This window comes from Felis catus, chromosome A2 (assembly GCF_018350175.1).
Source record: "Felis catus isolate Fca126 chromosome A2, F.catus_Fca126_mat1.0, whole genome shotgun sequence".
Lineage (NCBI taxonomy): Eukaryota > Metazoa > Chordata > Mammalia > Carnivora > Felidae > Felis > Felis catus.
In genome coordinates this window covers 75,060,550-75,080,298 of record NC_058369.1, presented here as the reverse complement: position 1 = coordinate 75,080,298, position 19,749 = coordinate 75,060,550, and the positions used below count along the sequence as shown (strand labels likewise).

The 19,749-nt window shown below is 39.6% G+C and overlaps 1 protein-coding gene across 5 annotated transcripts in view; it reads left to right on the top strand.

The window, feature by feature from the left end:
• POU6F2 (POU class 6 homeobox 2) overlaps nucleotides 1-19,749 on the top strand; it is a 496,186-nt gene that overhangs the window by 108,419 nt on the left and 368,018 nt on the right. For all 5 annotated transcript variants that reach the window (XM_045052200.1, XM_045052199.1, XM_023250205.2 and 2 more), the window contains one exon: nucleotides 2,316-2,487. In XM_045052200.1, the coding sequence (XP_044908135.1) occupies nucleotides 2,316-2,487 (172 nt within the window). The remainder of the gene's footprint in view (nucleotides 1-2,315; nucleotides 2,488-19,749) is intronic.

The following is a 19,749-nucleotide window of genomic DNA, read 5'->3' as shown; positions in this document are numbered from 1 at the left end:
ATTTTGCATCCACTTTCCCCCTGTGCCTGCCTCCCCCCCCCCCCCCCCCCCCCCCGTCCCCGAAAGTCAAGTGCTCCAAATCTCAGTGACCAAAGGCAGTCAATGAAATGCTAATCTATCACCAGCAAATTTAGGCTGACAATACTGTGAATCGACCACATTGATGACATTGATTATATTTCAAATATTTACAATATGGTGAGACAAGCCTAATTTATTTTCTAAAGAGTTCAAGGTAGGTATCACCGATTCAGAGGGGGGAAACAATGGAGAAATGTTTGTGGTTGCTATCTGCAATAATCTGATGCTGACAGAGAGTAGTATTTTATTTAGTAATTAACAGTGTAAAGGGGAGAGGAGCTGTCATGTTGGTTCTTAAGCTGGGGAATGTGATGAAAGATGATATCTACGATCTCATCCTTTCCACTTGTTTAGGATTGTCAGGATGAGAAATGTCAGCATTATGAAAGCTCGGCTCTGCTCTTGATATGATAAAACCCTTCAAAAGCCAGTCTTTCTCTCCCTGGTCCCCCTCCTTTCCAGCTCTCTCTCTCTCTCTCTGCACTTGCTTTTTTATTTATCCTGTTTTGTTAGATGGCAGAAATATAATTCTTTTCTTTCTTCCTATTATAAGCCACCATTTTTGTTTTATTATATGTTTCACAACCCCTAATGCCCCACTGAAAATTACCTTGTTAAATGACAGTGTTTCGAAGCCATGAATCCTTTCCACCATTCCCTCAGAGGTTTGAAACAGTCAACAGACTGTAAAGAATAAATAATAAAAAAGTATTGATTATTTTGATGACTGTGAGATTCAATTAAGTATTAATTTTGCCCTCCAGTGGACCTATCAAGGTATTCAAAAGGGAGGATTCGGCTCAGCTAAATGCGTGCTGAGTGCTTCAGCCTTAAATAGGGAGAAAATGTGTTTACCTACAGTATTTGAAGAAGAAGTGCATTGATGCACAGAGTCCAATATTTAAGTGCTGTGCACATTAAGCCCTGGTGACAGTGACATTGTTTTCAGTGGTATGAGTATTGACTAAAGAAGTGCATTTGATGACAGCTTAAACTATTTGTATTGATTAACATTTTCATAGATTATCATGTGTCATATCAAATTCACTTTTCAGGCATGAATACATTAAAAAAAAATCACCACAGGCATACGGCAACCAATGTAACGATGGGACAAGAGAGCATGCCGCCCCACCAGCTCCCGTGCTGGTCACCTGTTTCCTGCTCAGGAACCATTTAGGCATGAACTTGGCAATAAATACCTCCCAGATAACGCAAAAAGGGCACTTCCTGCTTTTCTTTTCCTTGTGCACCCGACGTTTGTGCCAAAACAATATCATGCATCTTAGTTTGCAAATGGAATAGCAGGCTATCCTTGGAAAATACTTCTGATCCTAAGACGCCTTCCTAATGAGCTGAAGATAAAGCAGATTTAAATTATTGGGGGTGGGGGGAAGTTTGTCTTTTTCGGAGGTGATTTTTGTTTCCTTTTTCTTTAATGCTCTGGGCGTATGATGCTCTAGGTATCGGAAGTATTGAACACAGTTTGTAAGTATTTTTTTCCAATTTCTTTAAAAAATTTTTTTAAACCAATTTAAAAAAAATCGATTTTGCTGTGTATTGTTTGCTTTAAAATGTTCATTTGCTTTGGGGTCAGCTTCACTCCCAAATCTGGGACCAGAGAAGTCAACTTCTGAGGGTACTGATGCAATTTACATGAGAAATCTCTTTTATTCCATTGAAAGCATTTTGAGGACTCTTTTCTCCCTATCTCTTTTCTCTGCTCTGGGGATAGGGTTTAATTGCTTCTCCCCCAGGGAGAGTGCTTCTTAAAATAGCCCGTGGTTCCTCCATAGGGTGCTTCTTCCTTTTTAGTGTGTTGCTGAAGTACAAACCCAGCATTTTCTTTTTTCTTACTGCATTAAAGACGGAACAAGGTGTAAAAACATTCGCACAAAAAGCACATCCCACAATTAAAGCTGTGTTGGTTTAGGTGGCTTTCAAAGAAGTTTTTTTTCCCCCCTTCTTCCCTCCGAAGCTTCCTGAATCTCTCACATGCTAGTTGAGCTTTAATAGGGTGGGGAGTAATGGAGAACTCCTCGGATCTGTAATAGCTCTTCACTTGACTGCAGCCAGCAATAACAGCGGGAGCAGCCAGAGATAAGAGAGAGAGGAGAGAGGGAGAGTGTGTGTGTGGAAGAGAGAGAGAGAGGAGAGAGGGAGAGGGAGAGAGGACACGCACACTAAAGCTGCCACTTTTTTTTCCTCCCCTTCACTCTTTTCCCCCATCCTAGGATCCAATGATAGCTGGACAAGTCAGTAAGCCCTTGCTGTCAGTGCGGAGTGAAATGAACACGGAGTTGAGAGGTGAGGACAAGGCTGCTACTTCAGACAGCGAGCTGAATGAGCCCCTGCTTGCGCCTGTGGAATCTAATGACAGTGAGGACACTCCCAGCAAGCTCTTCGGTAAGTCTGTCTAGGTATTTCATTTCAGCCCTACCATCTTGTCCAGAAGAGCGATCCACACCCCCCCCCCACCCTTTCCCTGTTGTTCATTCCATTTTCTTGTAAGTGCTAAAGAGGAGCTTGGCATCTTGGAGGGGCCAAGCCACCCGGAGCCCACTCCGGCCGGCTAGCAGGGTGTCCTGCAAACTTTTCCCAGCAAGGAACTTCCTCACTGCTCCTTCGGGCTTGTCTGATATTGCCAGAGTCCCCGGGCTAGAAATTATTTAAAAAAAAAAAAAAAAGAGGAAGAAGAAGAAGAAGAAGGAAAAGAAGAAGAAGAAGAAGATGGTAATAATAATCAGGAAATCAGTTCCATTGTGAGAATTGGTTAACATTTATTGAATAAATATCGACTTGGTTTCTGGTTGCTTTGCAGCCTTTTGTTAAGGGGAAGGAGAGTAAAGAGTTATTATCTGTAGTCAAAAGATGGAAGGGGGAACTGAGAAATATCAATACAAGCCTTTCTGTGCCAGGTAAACAAAGGTGGCCATGGGAATTGCTGGGAGATCTAACATTTTGTAATCACAATTAGAATGAGTATCTCTTCTTCTAAAAGGTGAGTGGGGAAGGAAAATAGGTCCTGTGCGTCCCTCCCCGACTGCCTCTTGCCTTGACCAGATGTTTATAGCCTCATCCTAAATGTGGAGGCAGCCCAGGACCTTTCAGGAATCTTTGTTCCATAAACAAAACAAGAGCAAGCAGAGTGCCACTCCAGCAAAGACATCTGTCATTCAAACAGATGACACTCTGTAAGCCAACTCAAGCAACTGTGATCTCTAATCAGAAAGGGGAGCGGGTTGTTGAGGCGCGTGACTGAGTGATGGATGGTGATAGATGTCTGTGCTGGAGGAGCACTTTATGGGATAGAGTGACATTAGGTTTTCAGAACACTTCCTCCTGAAACGCTTGCTTTTAATTATTTTCAAGTGCTTACATGCTGATAACACTGGATAAGCGCATGTACACCTTAACCTGTTTATATACATGTGTAAACTAACCTGATATATACATCTGATTATATATGTATATATCAGGCAGAGCACTGCTTGGGCTCAGTTTAAAAACATAGTCGTGTGCCTGAACTTCAAAGAAAAACAACACTATGGCACAGACTGCTTTGTTGAGAAAGTCATTAATTCAGCTGAAAAAAAAAATAAGCCTAATTTTTTTAGCCTCCAGGAAGAAAGCAGCTTCGATAGTTTGGCAACTTGAGGCCAGCTTCAACAGAGGATCTTTTCTCTGATTTGAAACACTCACTCAGTCAAACATGAGAGTGGTGTTGCAGAAAAACTTTCTGTTTCAGATTTTCTATTGGTAAAATACTGTTTTACAGTTACGAGGCTAACAGATCCCAGTTTCAAGAAATTCTGTCATATTACCCTGTTCTGGAAAAGCAGCTGTTCCACGCATATGGGTTTTCTATACGTCGGCATTAAGGTTTTAGCATTTTCCCTGTGAGGGAATATTTTGTTGCAGAGCAAGTTTTTACATGTGTGGGGAGAATCATGTCCTAGAACACTCCTTGCGTTTCAGGGGGTTAGTGAGGGAACTCAGATAAAATTATAAATTACAGAAAAGCAAGGCCATGCATGCTTCTGCCTCTCTGATGTTGAGTATCCTAATCCCAAGCCCTTTGATTTGTGAAAAGTAATCAGCTGTGAATTCAACAGGACTGCGGATCCTGGATTACTTGTTCCTAAACTTGGCCTGTATTTGAAAAAAGTAAATGCATTTTTGTAGACTTTCACCTAGAACCCCAACTTGTTTCCTTTTTCCTTCAAGTCAACTAATAGAGGAGTAATTAACATGGCTTCTCAATGTTTATTTCGATTTTCCACTGTTGGAAATTGTTGCAGATTTGTTATGTCACTTCTTACCAATTTGCACATGCAGAGAAATAAGCTTAAAAAAAAAAAAAAAAACAACCCAGGAGGGCCAAAGAAATTCGAATTGAGTTCACTGAAGACACGTGTGAAGTGGAGTATTTATGGGTAATACTAAGGAATCGTAGTTTAGTTCAGAAATTGTAGTAGGTGTTAGAGTATGCCCATATTCACGTTCACATTTTCCACCTCTGAATTTGAGAGAGGGGACCCACCAAAACCTGCATCTTATATCTGATATTCCTTGTGTATCCACTTCATTTTATTTGGCCTCTGGAGTGCTTTTAAAACACAATGAGAATATTTTCCGGTTTCCAATTCGGTGAAGAAGCAACCAGTAGATGAACAATTTTGAAAACTTGAGGAAAAAATGGGAGACAGCCTAAGACAGAGGGACTAGGACATCCATCGGAGGAAGCACCCAATGTTCTCCAGGGCTTCCTTAGCTATTGGGTCCATTATGCTGTCTCCTGTTAATACGACTGGGACTTAGCCTTAGAAATTCCAGTTTATGTAACTGACTAAAACTTTCTAGAGGAATTCTCCCCCAGAATTTTTAGCAACTTTGGCCACACCTAATGGGTGATAATTTAATGGACCATCAGCTTATTTGACATGAATACGCTCAAGTGTTTTGGTTCTTATACGTAATTTTCATTGCACTCATTCCTTGACAATGAAGAGTTACATTTTTTCCTGAAAAACTGAGAGCATCCAGATTTATCTCCCAACAACGATTTTCTAATGCACTCTCTCCAACCATCATTGTCATAGCCTACACACTGCATTACTGAAAACTGTGTTTCGGTAATGAAAGGAGCAGATTAAGGCAAATCGTGGGCATCTTGATTTGTTTACTTTTGTGGAGAGACATTCCCCAACAACAGGAGACAGGCAGAACTCCGTTGTGTCCTGTACCTGAAATTTCAGTCTTGATGGATTCCTTTGGAGTTGTTCCCCCTTCTGTTTCTTGTTGAAATTAGCAGTCCACAGGGCAAGTCTGTTTCTCTCACAGTATGGGCACCTTCAGCCCAAAACTGCAGGAGAAAGGCTAATACTGATGCCCTCTATGGGTAAACAAAGGAAATTCCAGGAACCATTGGGTCTTTTATGCCTCTCTTAAATTGCACCCTCTGCTCTTAACAGCATCCAAAGGGAAACATACTGTGCAGAATGTTTCAGTGCTCTGTGCAGCTCAGAATATACCAGAAGGAGAACCCAGAAGCCATATGCCAGCTTCAGTAGAAAGTTCAGAACAGGGCCCTTGTGTTTTATAAAGTAATTACATCAGAGATAACATTTTGCTTAACTTGAACAGCTATGGAAACTCAAGTACACTTAGGAGAGATGAATCCGCATTTCATTGAGAAACGTGTGGTTAGGTAGTTCTCTGTGATATCATTAAGTGGTGCATTATTTATTCTCGGAAAGCTGGTAGGATAACTGTCTCCTTTTTTCGGTCCGTGACTGTATTATGCTGAGCTCTGAGCTGTAAGGAAACTGTATGGAGGAGAACAGACTTGGATATGAGGGGGTCGTATCAGAGAATCTGGCTGTGTGTCTCCCTGTGTTTCGGCTGCGAGATCAAATGAGTGATGCCATGCGGGACCAGGCGTTTAATATGTGACTGGTGATGTACATACTCGAAACCATTCTCCAAACCGGCCTTTGGCGAACAATCTCAAAGGGAAGAGGTTGCTGTGTTTCTCTAGTGACATTTATAGCACTGTGTCAATGTGGTGCCTCATTTTTAGTTATGCTCATCAAGAATTCAGTGTTCCACATTCAGTCACATTGGATGCTAAAATTCAAATGGTAGCATCAACAACTTGGTCAGGAGGATGGCCACGGAAAGGATAAAAGTAATATATACCCCTAGAAAAATATCTGTACTAAAGTTTTGCCATGCAGTCTCAGCTGAAAAAGTGAGACCACATAAAACAGGCCCTAAATATTTTCTCCCATATATATTTGAAATTTGAAAGATGATTTATTAACAGTGTTCCTCCTGGGAGTATTTTTATTGTTTCAAGATAAACCTCATGATTGCTTTCCTCAAAGTCCCAACTACCTCGGGTGGCCGGGTTAGTCTGTGGCTTGCTGTTCAGTATTATCGTACTGTACATGAACTGGGCCCACAGCTCGAAAGCCTTGAGCTGAGATGTAAACAAAAACCCATTTATAAACATCGCACCCGAGGTAAAAAGCGATGGTTGGTTTTCTGTTATGATCTTGTGGTTTTCTAGTCTAAAAGAGATTGCATATAATGATACTTGTGAACGTGGGTATTTTCAATGTCATTTATCTGTGAACTTTTGGAAAAGGGTTGAAAGTTGGATGAGTGATTCTTCCTTGCCAGAAAATGTGCTATCTGTAGGGGTTTTCTTTTCCTTTCCTTTCTGTTATCTTTCTCATAAGAAACGTGCATTATAAGATTTTTTTTTTTAAAATCGCCATCCAGTTTGACTTGATTAGAATTTATGGCACTGGAGTTGTTTTCAATGACAAAAGGATAAAGGACTAAATTGTCTGTCACCCCTTGAGACAGTGGTCTCTGCAGGTCAGCGTGGAGGTCATTGGTAGGGCATTATGGGGACTGTACTTTGTGGTATGCTGCCTGTGTATAAGTGGGAGCCTTCATTACGGAATCACTGTCTTTATTACTTTATTTAAATGTCTCTCTCAAGGTTCCAATGCCTGGGACGTTTATAATATTCTGATAAAATATGCTGGGGCCGGTAATCAGTACATAGGGCTTAAGCCCCAGAAGGATTTAGCTGGGAGGCGATGAGGAAAATTCCCCGGAGAAATATATTTATTTAACCTATGCACCATGCTTCTATATTTTTTAAAAGTTTCGACATTCTGCTCGTGGAAGATTTTTCCTATTTTTCACTGAAGAAAGTGTGTTTTGTTAGGGAAATATTAAGGGAGTATATTTTTAAATCAACTCAATGACTTGGATAATAGATTCTATGCAAAAATAGTTACTGAAAAGAAACCAAAAGAAATCTGTATTTATGTAAGTAAATGAGGTGCATGATAAGGTGTGGCTTAATGGGCTGTTCTCTGACTACTGAGGGGAAAAATGCACATTGAGATACATTTCTGAACATTGACGAAAACCTTACACACTTAAGCATTTCTTAAAAAAGACTCCGGGGGGTGTGTGGATAAATTCAGTCTTAGTGGGGTTTTCCCCCTAGAATACCACTGTAATACTGCCTGGATAAGTAAATCTGCTTTAAGTAGCGTTAATGTGTAAGTTTTGAAATAAAAATAAATCCATGTAACATAGCGCTGATGTTCAAACTTTTTAACCGGATCTGTTCGTGGAGCTGTGCTCATTTCTGAGTGACTCTTTAATGGAGGACAGTGCACACTACGTGACATAAGATTCAGTGGGGACTCTCTCAGTGGCTCCCTTTTCTGTTTCTGCCATGCCTGGGGGGCTCAGGTCAGACATCTGTTTAAAGAAGAAAGTTCAATATTGCCACGTCTGAAGATGCTCTCTGTGCTAACACATTAGCAAACCAAAATGCTGATACGGTTTTACATTTTTCTTTTATCTCGATGGCTACGATTCTCCTGTTTTGTTGTTGTTGTCATAAGGTCCTATGTAGAATTGGAAATAAGACGAAGTAATAGACATTGCATTAATCTGCACATCCACCCCTTCCAGTGATCTCATTTTGGTCTTTTCAGTGCCTTGGATATTTCTGACTTAAAGGTTACAGGGCATTACAGTGGTTTTGTAGTTCACCCAGACCAGTTTATATCATAATTAATAAATAGAGGGGCATTCCAGATTCAGGCTGGCAAGGCTCAGCCTTAAGTAGATTGCCTTCTTTCTCAATTACCTGATTTAATCATAGAGTTAGCATTATTCTTGTAAGAATTGACCAAATAAAAATTTCCCCCACTTGACAAATGAGACTTAAGTGAGGATTTCAAGGGGACCTGGCTTGCTGTTACTCAGTAAACAAATAATTTGTGAGAGGGCTGGTTCTTTCTTTGGTTGGCGATCTGGCTGGTTTATGTTTGGGGATTAATAATACATCAGACATTCACACATTGAAAAGAAAGTAGATGTGAAGGGTGCTGTTCTGCTACTGCGCTGCTCCCGATTATCCGGGCCCTTCCCCGGGTCCCGAGACCGGCCGAAGAGCAATCACATCTGCCCAAATCCGCACCTGGCTCTACTTAACATGTTTCTTGGTTTTCTTATGCTAAAGAAAAAGATAGCAAAGTGTTTATACCAAGCTGGCATCCTGTCAGGGGGCAATCTGTGTAAAGTTTCCCGCTGTCAGCTTAATAAATTTTTAAAAAATATCCAAAGGCAGAGGTAGCTGGAGAAAGCTCCCAGTAACACCTGCCATTCTCCAGCAGATGGGCTTCTCTTTAATATCCAGCGTGGCTCTGGAATTTTCTTGTTTGTTGTCTTCCGAGGTTCTGTACTTCGCTGGGGTTTTTGTTTGGCTTTCCTTTTATTAATGACATTTCGGTCTTTCTTTTAAAATGGCTATCCTTTAAAATTTCAAACATCTTCTTCTTAGAAGGAAATAAGGGAGCGTAATTTGTTTCAGTCTGGTATTTGCAGTCGAACATACACCTTCATGCTATGAGCCTGAACGAGCTTCTAAACCGGTCAACATTGGACTTTTCTTTGGGAATACCTCCGAGTAACATTTATATTAAAATCCGTTCATTCATAAAGGAGTATCTGGGCTTTGGGTGTGTGGGGGCTTTCAAGGATGCCTGTGTGTTACTCATGTTGACCTGACTCAGTCTTTTACATGTAAGCTCCCACCTTCTGATTCTCAAAGTCAGAGTTTATACAAATATGAACCAAGTGTGGACTAGTTTGGTAACACCTCTTACTCTATGTTGTGACAAAGAGCCAAAAATGGACTAAGCTTTTTTAATGTGAACACAGAGGTCAGCAAGAACAGCACTGACTCTCTTTTGGTTGAAGACAGTCTTTCGTTCTGAGAGAAATGGAAATAAACTTTGTTTTGTTAAGCATTCAAAGATCGTTTTTAAAAAACCACCTTATAAAATTGCACAGCTCCTGACATCTCTTCGTAAAATTAAGCTGCTACTTCTAAAAAACAATCCTGGTATGTTATATGAATGTCTATATTTTATTTGAGAATTGAAAAGAAAATCCATGCTCAAATTCCTCCTACAGTCTTTCCTTTGAAAGTGCTTGTCAGGTCTGATACGTGGCGAGAATATACTGTTGTTTATTTTCATTAAAAAATTAGCCACCTGGAACAACAAAACTAATACGGTCTAGGTCACTTTTATTAGAGGACTGCTCTGCCCTCACCACTAATTGAAAATATAAAGAAAAGTGATCAGATTACAATGAGAGAAACTAATATCATTACACAGAAACTAAATGCTTAAGAGGTCCGCTTATACCGAAGACCATTAGAAAATGGGATTCTGTAATGAAACCTGCATTCATTAACATGGTTTAAAAAACGTTCCTAGTAAAAACCTAAAATAAAGCCTGTTCATTTAGCCTGAGGACGAGGTAGACTATGAAGGTATTTTTAGCAGTCTCGGAACATCTCAATGATAATCAACATGGCATGATTTAACAATTTCACGAATGTGTTTGTCCTGCAATATACAGTTTGGCTTTAGCAGTTTCCTTGGTGTTTCATCTTTTTCTAAAACAATCAGTGTTTTCTAGATTGGTGTCCTTTCCAAATCTCATGTGACTTTGATTTCATTCTATTAATTAAAAAAACCCCACCAAACCCTAATTGTGACAAAAGTTTGTGAAAGCCAAGAAACCCCTATTTAAAGACTAATATTAGCATAGTGTTTTAAAGTAACAATGCTCATTTTTCATTTTCTCATCATGTCCATACTTTGTGGACATGTTTTCTTTCCGTTTTCTTTCCTAAGCGCTATGAACGCACTGCTACCCACACGTTTTACACACGTGTGTGCGTTCTCTGGTGTGTTCTCCATATTTTCCCCTGTGTTTCTATGACACTTCAGATTTATCTTCCTAAACTTGTAGTATGTCTATATTTGCTTTATAAAAACATTAATAAAGCCTAATTTACAATAATAAGCTTTTTTTAAGTTTATGCTATCTGTATATCACTTAAATGTACTTCTACTATACCTATGAACCTATGAATATTGAAACACATAGTTTCCAGATAAAATTCTCAAAATTAATAGTTTACCAATAAGGGACAAGCAATTATACTATTGCTTCAGGAGTAGTTGGGCTATTATCCAAATTTCAGTGTCTTCTTTGCAGCTGCTAAGCACTGAGCATTTCTCAGAATTTGTGCAGTTAATTCAGTAAAGAGATTTGGGGGTTTCTGCACAGCTTGATTTATAGGGTATTTGTATGTATATATATACACACACACATATATATAATATAAATATAAACTGTCTCAAGAAATGTGTGTGTGTGTGTGTGTGTGTGTGTGTGTGTGTGAGACAGATCTTGCTCAAACTAGGGAAGACCCTTAGAATCTAAACATTAGGAGCCCAAGTATTTGTCTACCTGTGGGATATACATAGATTACAATATAAACAGTTATATTTTTTCTTTTTTAAGTAAAACGCATCTGTCTTATAGTTGGTAAGCACAATTTTGTGCCTGTGAGGATTTCGTGGACCTAAATATACACTTACCTGTACACATATCAAGATAGAATGGGGGTTTGATGCACAATAAAGAAATCACATTTTAAGCATTTGCTATTAAAATAGTATGGGGTACTTAATCTCCCTCTGCAGTCCTCCATGGCCACACATGTGGTGATTTGTCTTTTAATAGCAATATGGCAAGATTTACTTTTATAAATTAATGGTTTGGGGTTACTTATTGCATGAGAGAATCACCACTGTTGAAGAAGAAGAGGGGCTGAGGGATTAATTTGATTTAAAAATGCAAACATTTGAAGCTGTTTATAAAGCATGAAAAATTATTACCGCAGAGTGAATTTTTGCCAAAATCAACCAAGGGTAGAAAGAATAAAACATCAAATGGAAAAACATATTTTCCTGTATTTAAAAATGTGTAGACGCTCAGGTGGAATGGGGGTGGGGGTGGAATGGCCTTTTCCAAAGCTGCGTTTTTTTCTTTGATAGATCCAATTTCATGTAGCAAAATATTGCAAAATAGAAACACGTCAAAAAGAAAACATGCTGTTTTCAAAAGGAGAAGCATTGAAGATAGTGAAGAAAGCTAACATTTTAATGGATTTGCTTGCTATCCATTAATCTAACTGTAATCTATACATGGGTGAATAGTCAGAAAAGGGATCGTCTGGATTATGTGGGAAAACTTTCATAAACTTTTGGAAACAAACCTGCGTCATTATTTTAGATGTTGGTTGACTCATCTCTTTCTGATTCCTAAGATTAAGGCAGGTTTTACTTTTTTTTTTTATTTTTTTAAAATTTTTTTTTCAACATTTATTTATTTTTGGGACAGAGAGAGACAGAGCGTGAACAGGGGAGGGGCAGAGAGAGAGGGAGACACAGAATCGGAAACAGGCTCCAGGCTCTGAGCCATCAGCCCAGAGCCTGACGCGGGGCTCGAACTCACGGACCGCGAGATCGTGACCTGGCTGAAGTCGGAGCTTAACCCACTGCGCCACCCAGGCGCCCCAAGGCAGGTTTTACTCTTAAGAGTTACTAAGAAATTATTCAGATTTATAGTTAATGCTGGTCTATTTCCTTGCTTTAATTAACAATTTTTTTAATGTTTATTTATTTGAGAGAGAGAGAGAGAGAGAGAGAGAACACAAGCAGGGGAGGGGCAGAGAGGGAGACACAGAATCCAAAGCAGGCTCCAGGCTCTGAGCTGTCATCACAGAGCCCGACATGGGGCTCGAACTCACGAACGGTGAGATCATGACCCGAGCTGAAGCTGGTCATTTAACCGACTTAGCCACCCAGGCGCCCCTCCTTGATCTAGTTTAGAATCTTCCGTTCTGCCATTAGCTTCCATGTTTAATGTAATTTGCTAACATTCCAATCAGAATCTGCAGGCAATCAGAAAAGTGTCAGCAACTAGGCACCATGCTTCAAAAGGGATTAATATCTATAGTTGCCGGCTGAAAATGATCAAAAGCAAACAAAAAAAGACCCGGAACTGGTCAGATTGGACATTGCTGATGGTGTGGAGATGGTTGCACTACCTTAGGGTGGTAGCTACCTGTCTTGTCCTCCGTAGTATATCAATATGTTTTTATAATGATACGATCACCTGAACCCTGTAACAGTTTATAGTCCTTTTGAGAATTCTTATGGATTCTTAGAGTGACGGAGGTCTGAGAAAAGATCTTGAAAGCTTTCACAAAACCTGGCTGGGTGACAGAAAACTAGCACGACTGTGATTTAGCAGCTATGGAATCCCATTGACTGGGAACGTCATTAAACTTTTAAGTTAAAACAAAACCCACAAAACAAATGGTAGATACGAAGGGTGAGGGGCACCCAATTTCGGACAGCCGAAATTAAGAGGTGCCAAAGGCTCTGCGAGGAGAGGCCAAATTCAGCAAGCCCAATGTTGATCTTGCTATTCTACTTAGAAAGGGGATTTTGTTGATATACTGTTCTTAATATTATAACATGCCCTGGAAATTAGGGCCTTTCCTTCATGGGATCTATCAGACTTGGTCGTTGTGTTTTCATTTTCCCTGGCTATTTTTAGTCAATGGTAAATAAAGAACTTGAATTTGGAATCTGGCACCAGTGAGATCACAAAACCAGAAACAGCAGGAAGTAACCACAACAAGTAACTTCCCATCAGTGTATGCAAGGTAGATCTCAATCCTCTTAACATTTGTAACGCTGCTAATTTCTGTGGACTTTTAAAAATACGCTTCCACATGAGCTCTCAAAACCCATAAAAGTGTGGCATGTAAAGTAAATTGTTTGTCACTTGCCGACGACCTGCCATATTTATTGTCAGGAGAAATGGACATTAGTTGGGAAAGCAGTTGTTAAAGGCCAAACAATTTTTAAAGATGGCAAAGATGCGCGAGGGTTTTCCTTTTTCTAACAATGAGCCGCCCCTTCAGACATCAAAAGACAAGATAATAAGACACTTCAAGCACAATTCAAGATTATATTCAACATCTAAAGGCTCATCTCTTGTCAGTTTGCATTTACTCTTCCAGGGATGTGATGCTTCTATCATCTTTCTGTCAAGGGGAGTCTGGCAGAAGAGGCGAGGGCTCTTATTTCACACACTTAGGGTTTTTTTTTTATCAAATAGCCCACACTCGTTCTGATTCAACCAAAATGGGGGGATAATTTGAAGAAGGTCATGCACAAGCACAAAAATCTCATATTGATTTGTGTGATTAGAAGGCATTAAAATTGCACGTTTATGTTAGTCGCTGAGATGTTTTGTCAGTTTATTTGGTAATACACTTTTGCAGCCTAGGGGGGAGAAAAACAGATGACTTAAAATTTAAAAATAGATAGCTGAAAGCTGAAATTGGTTCCTTTAAAGTGACCGTATTTGAACATTTAACAAGTGAACATAAAAATAATTTAATGGTTTAGTTTAACAATATTTGAAATTAGCTTCTACAACGAAATGCTTCGTTCGGTATAAAGGAAAACAAACCAGTGGTGCCTCTCTGAGGAAAGAAATATATATGTGAGATTATTTTTTAAATACTTTAAACATTGATTTCATATCTTTAATATATAGATAAAGGGGATGACATTTTCAATATAAACGTAATTATGAGGCTATTTTATAATGGTCATCAAATTTTTAACATTTTGTACTCCTTGAAATTACAACATCATTATATTGGTCATTTTATGCCATTCTTAGTATATGTGCCCTTTTCCAGAGAGGGTACTAAAGAGTCAATAAAGGAGTTTTCAGGTTATTATTATTCTTTGTCAAAATTTATCACATTTCCTCCTTCGTTCTCTGACGGTCACAAAGCTGTACAAGATAACATTCTTTTTTTTTTTTTCTTCTTCTTCTTCTTCTTTCTGGTGGAGGGAGGACATCTACAGAAGTTAGAAGAACCAGCTTTTCCACTCAAAATAAAACAATTGGTGAAAATAAAACCATGATATCCTGGGATCATTTCTCTATTGAATCTTTGAAATTACTCTTCCTAGGAATTTTCATCAACTCTTGGTGTCTTCATTTCTCATATTTCTCTTTTACGCTGTGAAGTGTTCTGAAGCTGACTTTCATACTTTTGTGCTGCTTTCAGGTATCGAAACAAAAAAGATAGGCATATATACAATGGAGTTACAGCATAAGTTGAGTAAAAGTGAAACCCATGGTTTGTTCTATTTGTTACCCAAGCCTTTTCCATGCTGTAGGGTTTATGCATTCCATATTCAACAGTTAATTCACCCGCTCAACAACAAATGTTTGTTGAGTACCTGTTCTGTGGTGGGAGCTGTGCTGTGCTCTCTGGACTCGGTGGAGAAAACACCAGAAAGAATCAACCACCCAGTCTTGCTCACCCACCACACTGGGCGCCGAGGTTGCAAAAATGAACCAGGCATGGTCACTCTAACCCTCAGTAGCCTGCAGCCAACATTACATATTGACTTTCCATTTACTTCATTGTTTCCTGTGACTCTTTGGGAAATCTCAGTCTTCAAAACCGTGCATTTCTGAAGTAGTTCATTGCTCAGAAGCCTAAACATTTGAGAAAAACTATGATGCCCAAAAAGTGAGGAAGAATTTTCGAAAGCATTTTTAAGTGATTCGGACAAAAGGCATGGATGATGTTTTCATCATCGAATTTGGTGCTGATCCTGTAAAACGGGTGCGATTCTTTAGCAATTGTTTCCTGGTCATGTCCAAAGGAAGAATCAACTAGATGTATCTTTTCCTCCCTGTCTCTCCTGCCTCCTTTCTCCTCCCAAGAATCTTGTTGGTTTATCATGTAACATAATGTAGTAGGTCAAGGCTCTGGAGTCTTGTGTTTTGTTAGCTGGTTGGGCCAGGAACATAATGGGGTTAGGCCTCAGCTTCCCCATTTCTATATGGAAGAATTGATGGTACTTACTTCATAGGGAAGCTTGAGATTGAAATGAGGTGATGTGTGTAGAGCCCTACTAAGTGCCCAGAATGTAACCAGCATTCAGCAAATGTTAGCCATACCATACTTTATTAAGAGTTGAAAATTAACTTGCCTTTTTGGATGGAATTTGGTTAATTTTTAGCAACAGGTATCAGAAAACCAACAAAAAAAATTTCTGAGGCTTTCAAAAATTAGCCATGCTCCTCCCCGAGGAAACATCAGCGCCTGCCCCCCCTCCCCCACCCGCCCCGCCCCGCCCCTGCCTAGGCCAGGGCTCTCTTGGCCAAAGTAAAGTTCTGGGAATCTTTTTCTCTTGATGACAACACCCCTTCCTTCTTCAGGGCATTGGACACTGCTTTCTTCCAGAGTCCATTTAGGAAAGGATTCAGACTTGTGAATAGATGACAAGCAGGTTCTAGAGGAAGCCATAATTCACTATTTTCATGTTGGGGAGTATGTGGGCAGTGCGATGGGCAAGGATGGAAAGGGGCAGTTACATATCTTACTCTTCTCTAAATTTAAAATATTGGAGTGTGTGATTCTTTCAGATCATAGAAATTTTAAAAATAATGTTGGCATCGAGAAGTGATATGTAACCAGATGTCTGTGGGCGACAGCAAATGCTTCTCTAACTTGCGGTTGGGTCGGTATCCTGATGGCAGCCTGCCTTTCGGTGGTTTCCCTCCAAGGCATGAGTCGTCTCTCTAAGGGAATTTGCCAGATTTCAGGCCAGGCACTTATTTCTTTCTACCTGGACCGTATTGTTGCCAAAATTAGAGACATAACATTCGCCTCCGATGAAATGTTTAGAGATCTTCCTGAGGATGGTCACCATACCAAGGTGAACCACACAACATTTCAGAGAGAAACTGTCCATTGAACTTGCATGAAGACGGGAGAAGAATGGCTCAGCAGAAGAATTGTAACCAGGGTTCCTATCACTGTTCCTGAGCCACACAAAGGGGTATGACTTCTTGTGCCTCCGTTTCCTCTTCTTTAACACCAGAGGTCAGATAACAATCTGACAAGGTGTTGAAGATTACGTAAAGGAAGGCGAGTGAGGTGCCTATACATTGGGGGTGTTTAATAAATGTGAGTTTCTTTCCCCTACTTCTTAGACCAATAGTGTTGCCTTTATCAGGTCTGAGAAGTGACTCTGTAGGGAGTGTGGATCCAGACATTAATAGTTAGATGAAGTAGAGGTTTTGAACCCTAAGATCTGCTTTCCTAATCTAACTTTTTCCATGAAAGCCAAAACTCAGGCTAGAAACAGAATAATCTCTGTTCCAGAAGTAGAGGAGATTCAGATTCAGTTAGGATGTGGATCTTCGCTGTACCAGTGGGGAACTCTTTTCTGCCTCCAAAGGAAAGCACTCCTCACAAAGGGTTAGTTATGTGATAAGTATTGGATTATGGCTGCAAGTAAAAATCCACAGTGTCTCCATTCCTTTGGGAATTTTCATAGTCAATGTTCATTGGGACTTTCTAATCTTGCAGAGTGAATCCTTTATACATTTTTTAAAAAAATGAATAAACCAAAAATAAAATGACAACCTCAAAAAGTCTTTCAGGGCAACGTTTCTAAGAATTGAAAATATGGTGCAATTTAAGTAGGTTAAGTTGACATTTGAGCCCATATTCAGGGGGAGATGTGTTATTACATTTATTAAGGGTATTTAGAGATTTTCGTTGATATTATTAAAACCTTTCATAGACACCAAAGTAGTCAGGATGACTCCAGGAGCAGCTCTGTGTTATTGTTACCATGGCAACCCCACACGTTTTTAATTACATATTTACCCATGCCCCTTGCACTTTTGTCAGAAATTATTGGCACTTCTAAAGCCACTTACTTAACGTGTGTCGATTGATATTAATAAATAAAAAGTGATATTGAGAAATATTAAATCATACTTTCAAATTGAACTAATGTACATGTTTGTGTTAATGTTAAATTAGAAGAGGCAAACTTTCCTTGAAGCCAGTGGCAGTGACCATCCCCTTCATATAATGTGCCTATTTGACAGTTTTGACTTTCTTTGCTGAGCGTACAGGACGTTTTGTCCCTTGGGAAGAAAACTCACCTCCTCATACTCTGGCCTCGATTGGGTACAGATTTATTTACTGAGCCTCTCATCCAGCTCTGATAAATGTGAGTTGTACCTTTTCCCACACCGTTCCCTTCTAGCCACCGCCTAGAAGATACCTTCTTCCAGCCCTGCATTCAAGGGCTGAACCATCCAGCTTTTCATATTTTTATAAAATTGAGTTGTATGTTTAATCAGTCTTGACTAAAAGTCACTTAGGAGAAAAATTGTTTCTTCTAGGTAAGATTTTTTTTAACTGATTTCTCTGCTTTTATGTCTCCTGGTGGCTCAAAGATCTTCTTTCCTCAAAATCTTCAAGACTATCACAGTCTTAGACACCCCTAGGAATTTGTAGCTTACGTTCTTCATTTAAATCTTAAATCTGGCTTGTATTAGACTTTTTTAAAGGTGATTTACCTCACGAAAATGGCAATATTTTTACACTACCTTTTGGAAGGACGCTTTGATTCTTAGTCTTCTGCCCCTCAAAGAGGCATTTTTTTCCTATAAGACACCAGTCTTTTAGAGGAAAATCTATAGAACCTATATAGCCATACACTGTTAGCTCCTATCCCTTCATTTCAATTAGGTGAAAGGGGCCAGGTGCAAATAACCATTTAATATCTTGATGTGTTCTCTAAGCTGCTTATAATGAACTTATTGAGAGGTTAATTTATTTAGATCCACTTACTGAGGGTGTCCCCGTCTGCTGCCCCTTCCCCTTTCTGTGGTCAAAATATTTTGGCGAAGCTCCTTGATTTCACATATTACAATGAATCTTGCCTTCCCTCGCTTTCCAACTAACCCCTCATTTTTTAAACCTCTTTTGCAGCCATTTCCAGTGTTTGCCTAGTATTATAATGACTTGTGCATTTGTCTGCCTTCCTTGCTGGGTAGCAAGCCCCTAGAGGATAGATAATAGATCTTGCATATATTAAGTGCCAGATAAATGTTTTTTGAATTGAACTGCTTCTGAATTGGATGTTTCTGGACATCATCCACACTTGGTAAATACTTAACTGAATATTAAGAGGAAATAGACTCTATCCACAGGAGTCTACTCTCCAACTAAAGGAAGAATGTGTGTGTGTGTGTGTGTGTGTGTGTGTGTGTCAACAAAAATGAATAAGAAAACAAAGGTAAAGAAGTGTTTGCTTACAGTCAACAAATATTTATTGAGCACTTTTGCGTAAAGCGTTGTACAAAGGGCTGAGAATGTGATAATGAATTAGACAGACTTTGTCCCTGTTTTCCTAGAGTTTAGATATGGTAGGGAACTGGTTAGAAGTGTTTTGCAAGTACTGGATGCTATAGAAATGAATAAGGAAGGACATGACTCAGTCTGAGGGTCAGGTTTTATGATGGACATTGAGTGAACATTATTGGATGTTACTTTGGCAAAGTACTCCTTTCCAGTTAAAGATAGTCTTGGTGGAACTGTCAAACAAGATGTTCCATCTTTTCCAGGACAAAGAGATTGTATGTGCCCCAAAGTAGATAATTAGTTTGTTCTCTCTTGGGAAGATAATTCTTGAACTGAGTGATCCAAGTATTTAAAAACAGCTCCATGGAGTGTGTGTACATGGTGGTGATCCTAGAAAATGCCAGGAGTTTTTACCACCTTGATTCCTGGACGAGCCTTGAATAACATCTTTTCAGAAATCTAGATATTTAGCATTTTCCTTTGATTCCATGACTACCCCAAAACCTTACAACAATTTTTTTCCTCCTTTCTCATCTTTGCTTAAGTAGGGCCAGTCTAGGTTCATGTTCCTTGCGATGGAATAACCCTTGTAACACTGGTATGTTCGTGATCTCCAGGGCTACATTTAGGCAAGACATTTTTCTAAAATTGCTTCCTCAGAGTTAGAATGGAGAAGTCATTCCAGGCTAGGCAAACAGCATGGGCAAAGGAACAGAGTGAGAGAGGTGTGGTCAGCTAGAACTTTCTCTGGTAGGAAGTAAGGAATGAGAAGAATTCTAATTCATCCTGGTAGAAAAAGGGGGGGTAGCACCAGGTGGAGTGTTAGTTACAAATTACTGAAATCTGCCTCTGAATTAGCTAAGCTAAGAAAGCTTAAGGGAAACTACACAGGCTTGGGGCACCCGGGTGGCTCAGTCGGTTGAGCATCCGACTTTGGCTCAGGTCATGATCTCACAGTTTGTGGGTTCGAGCCCTGTGTCAGA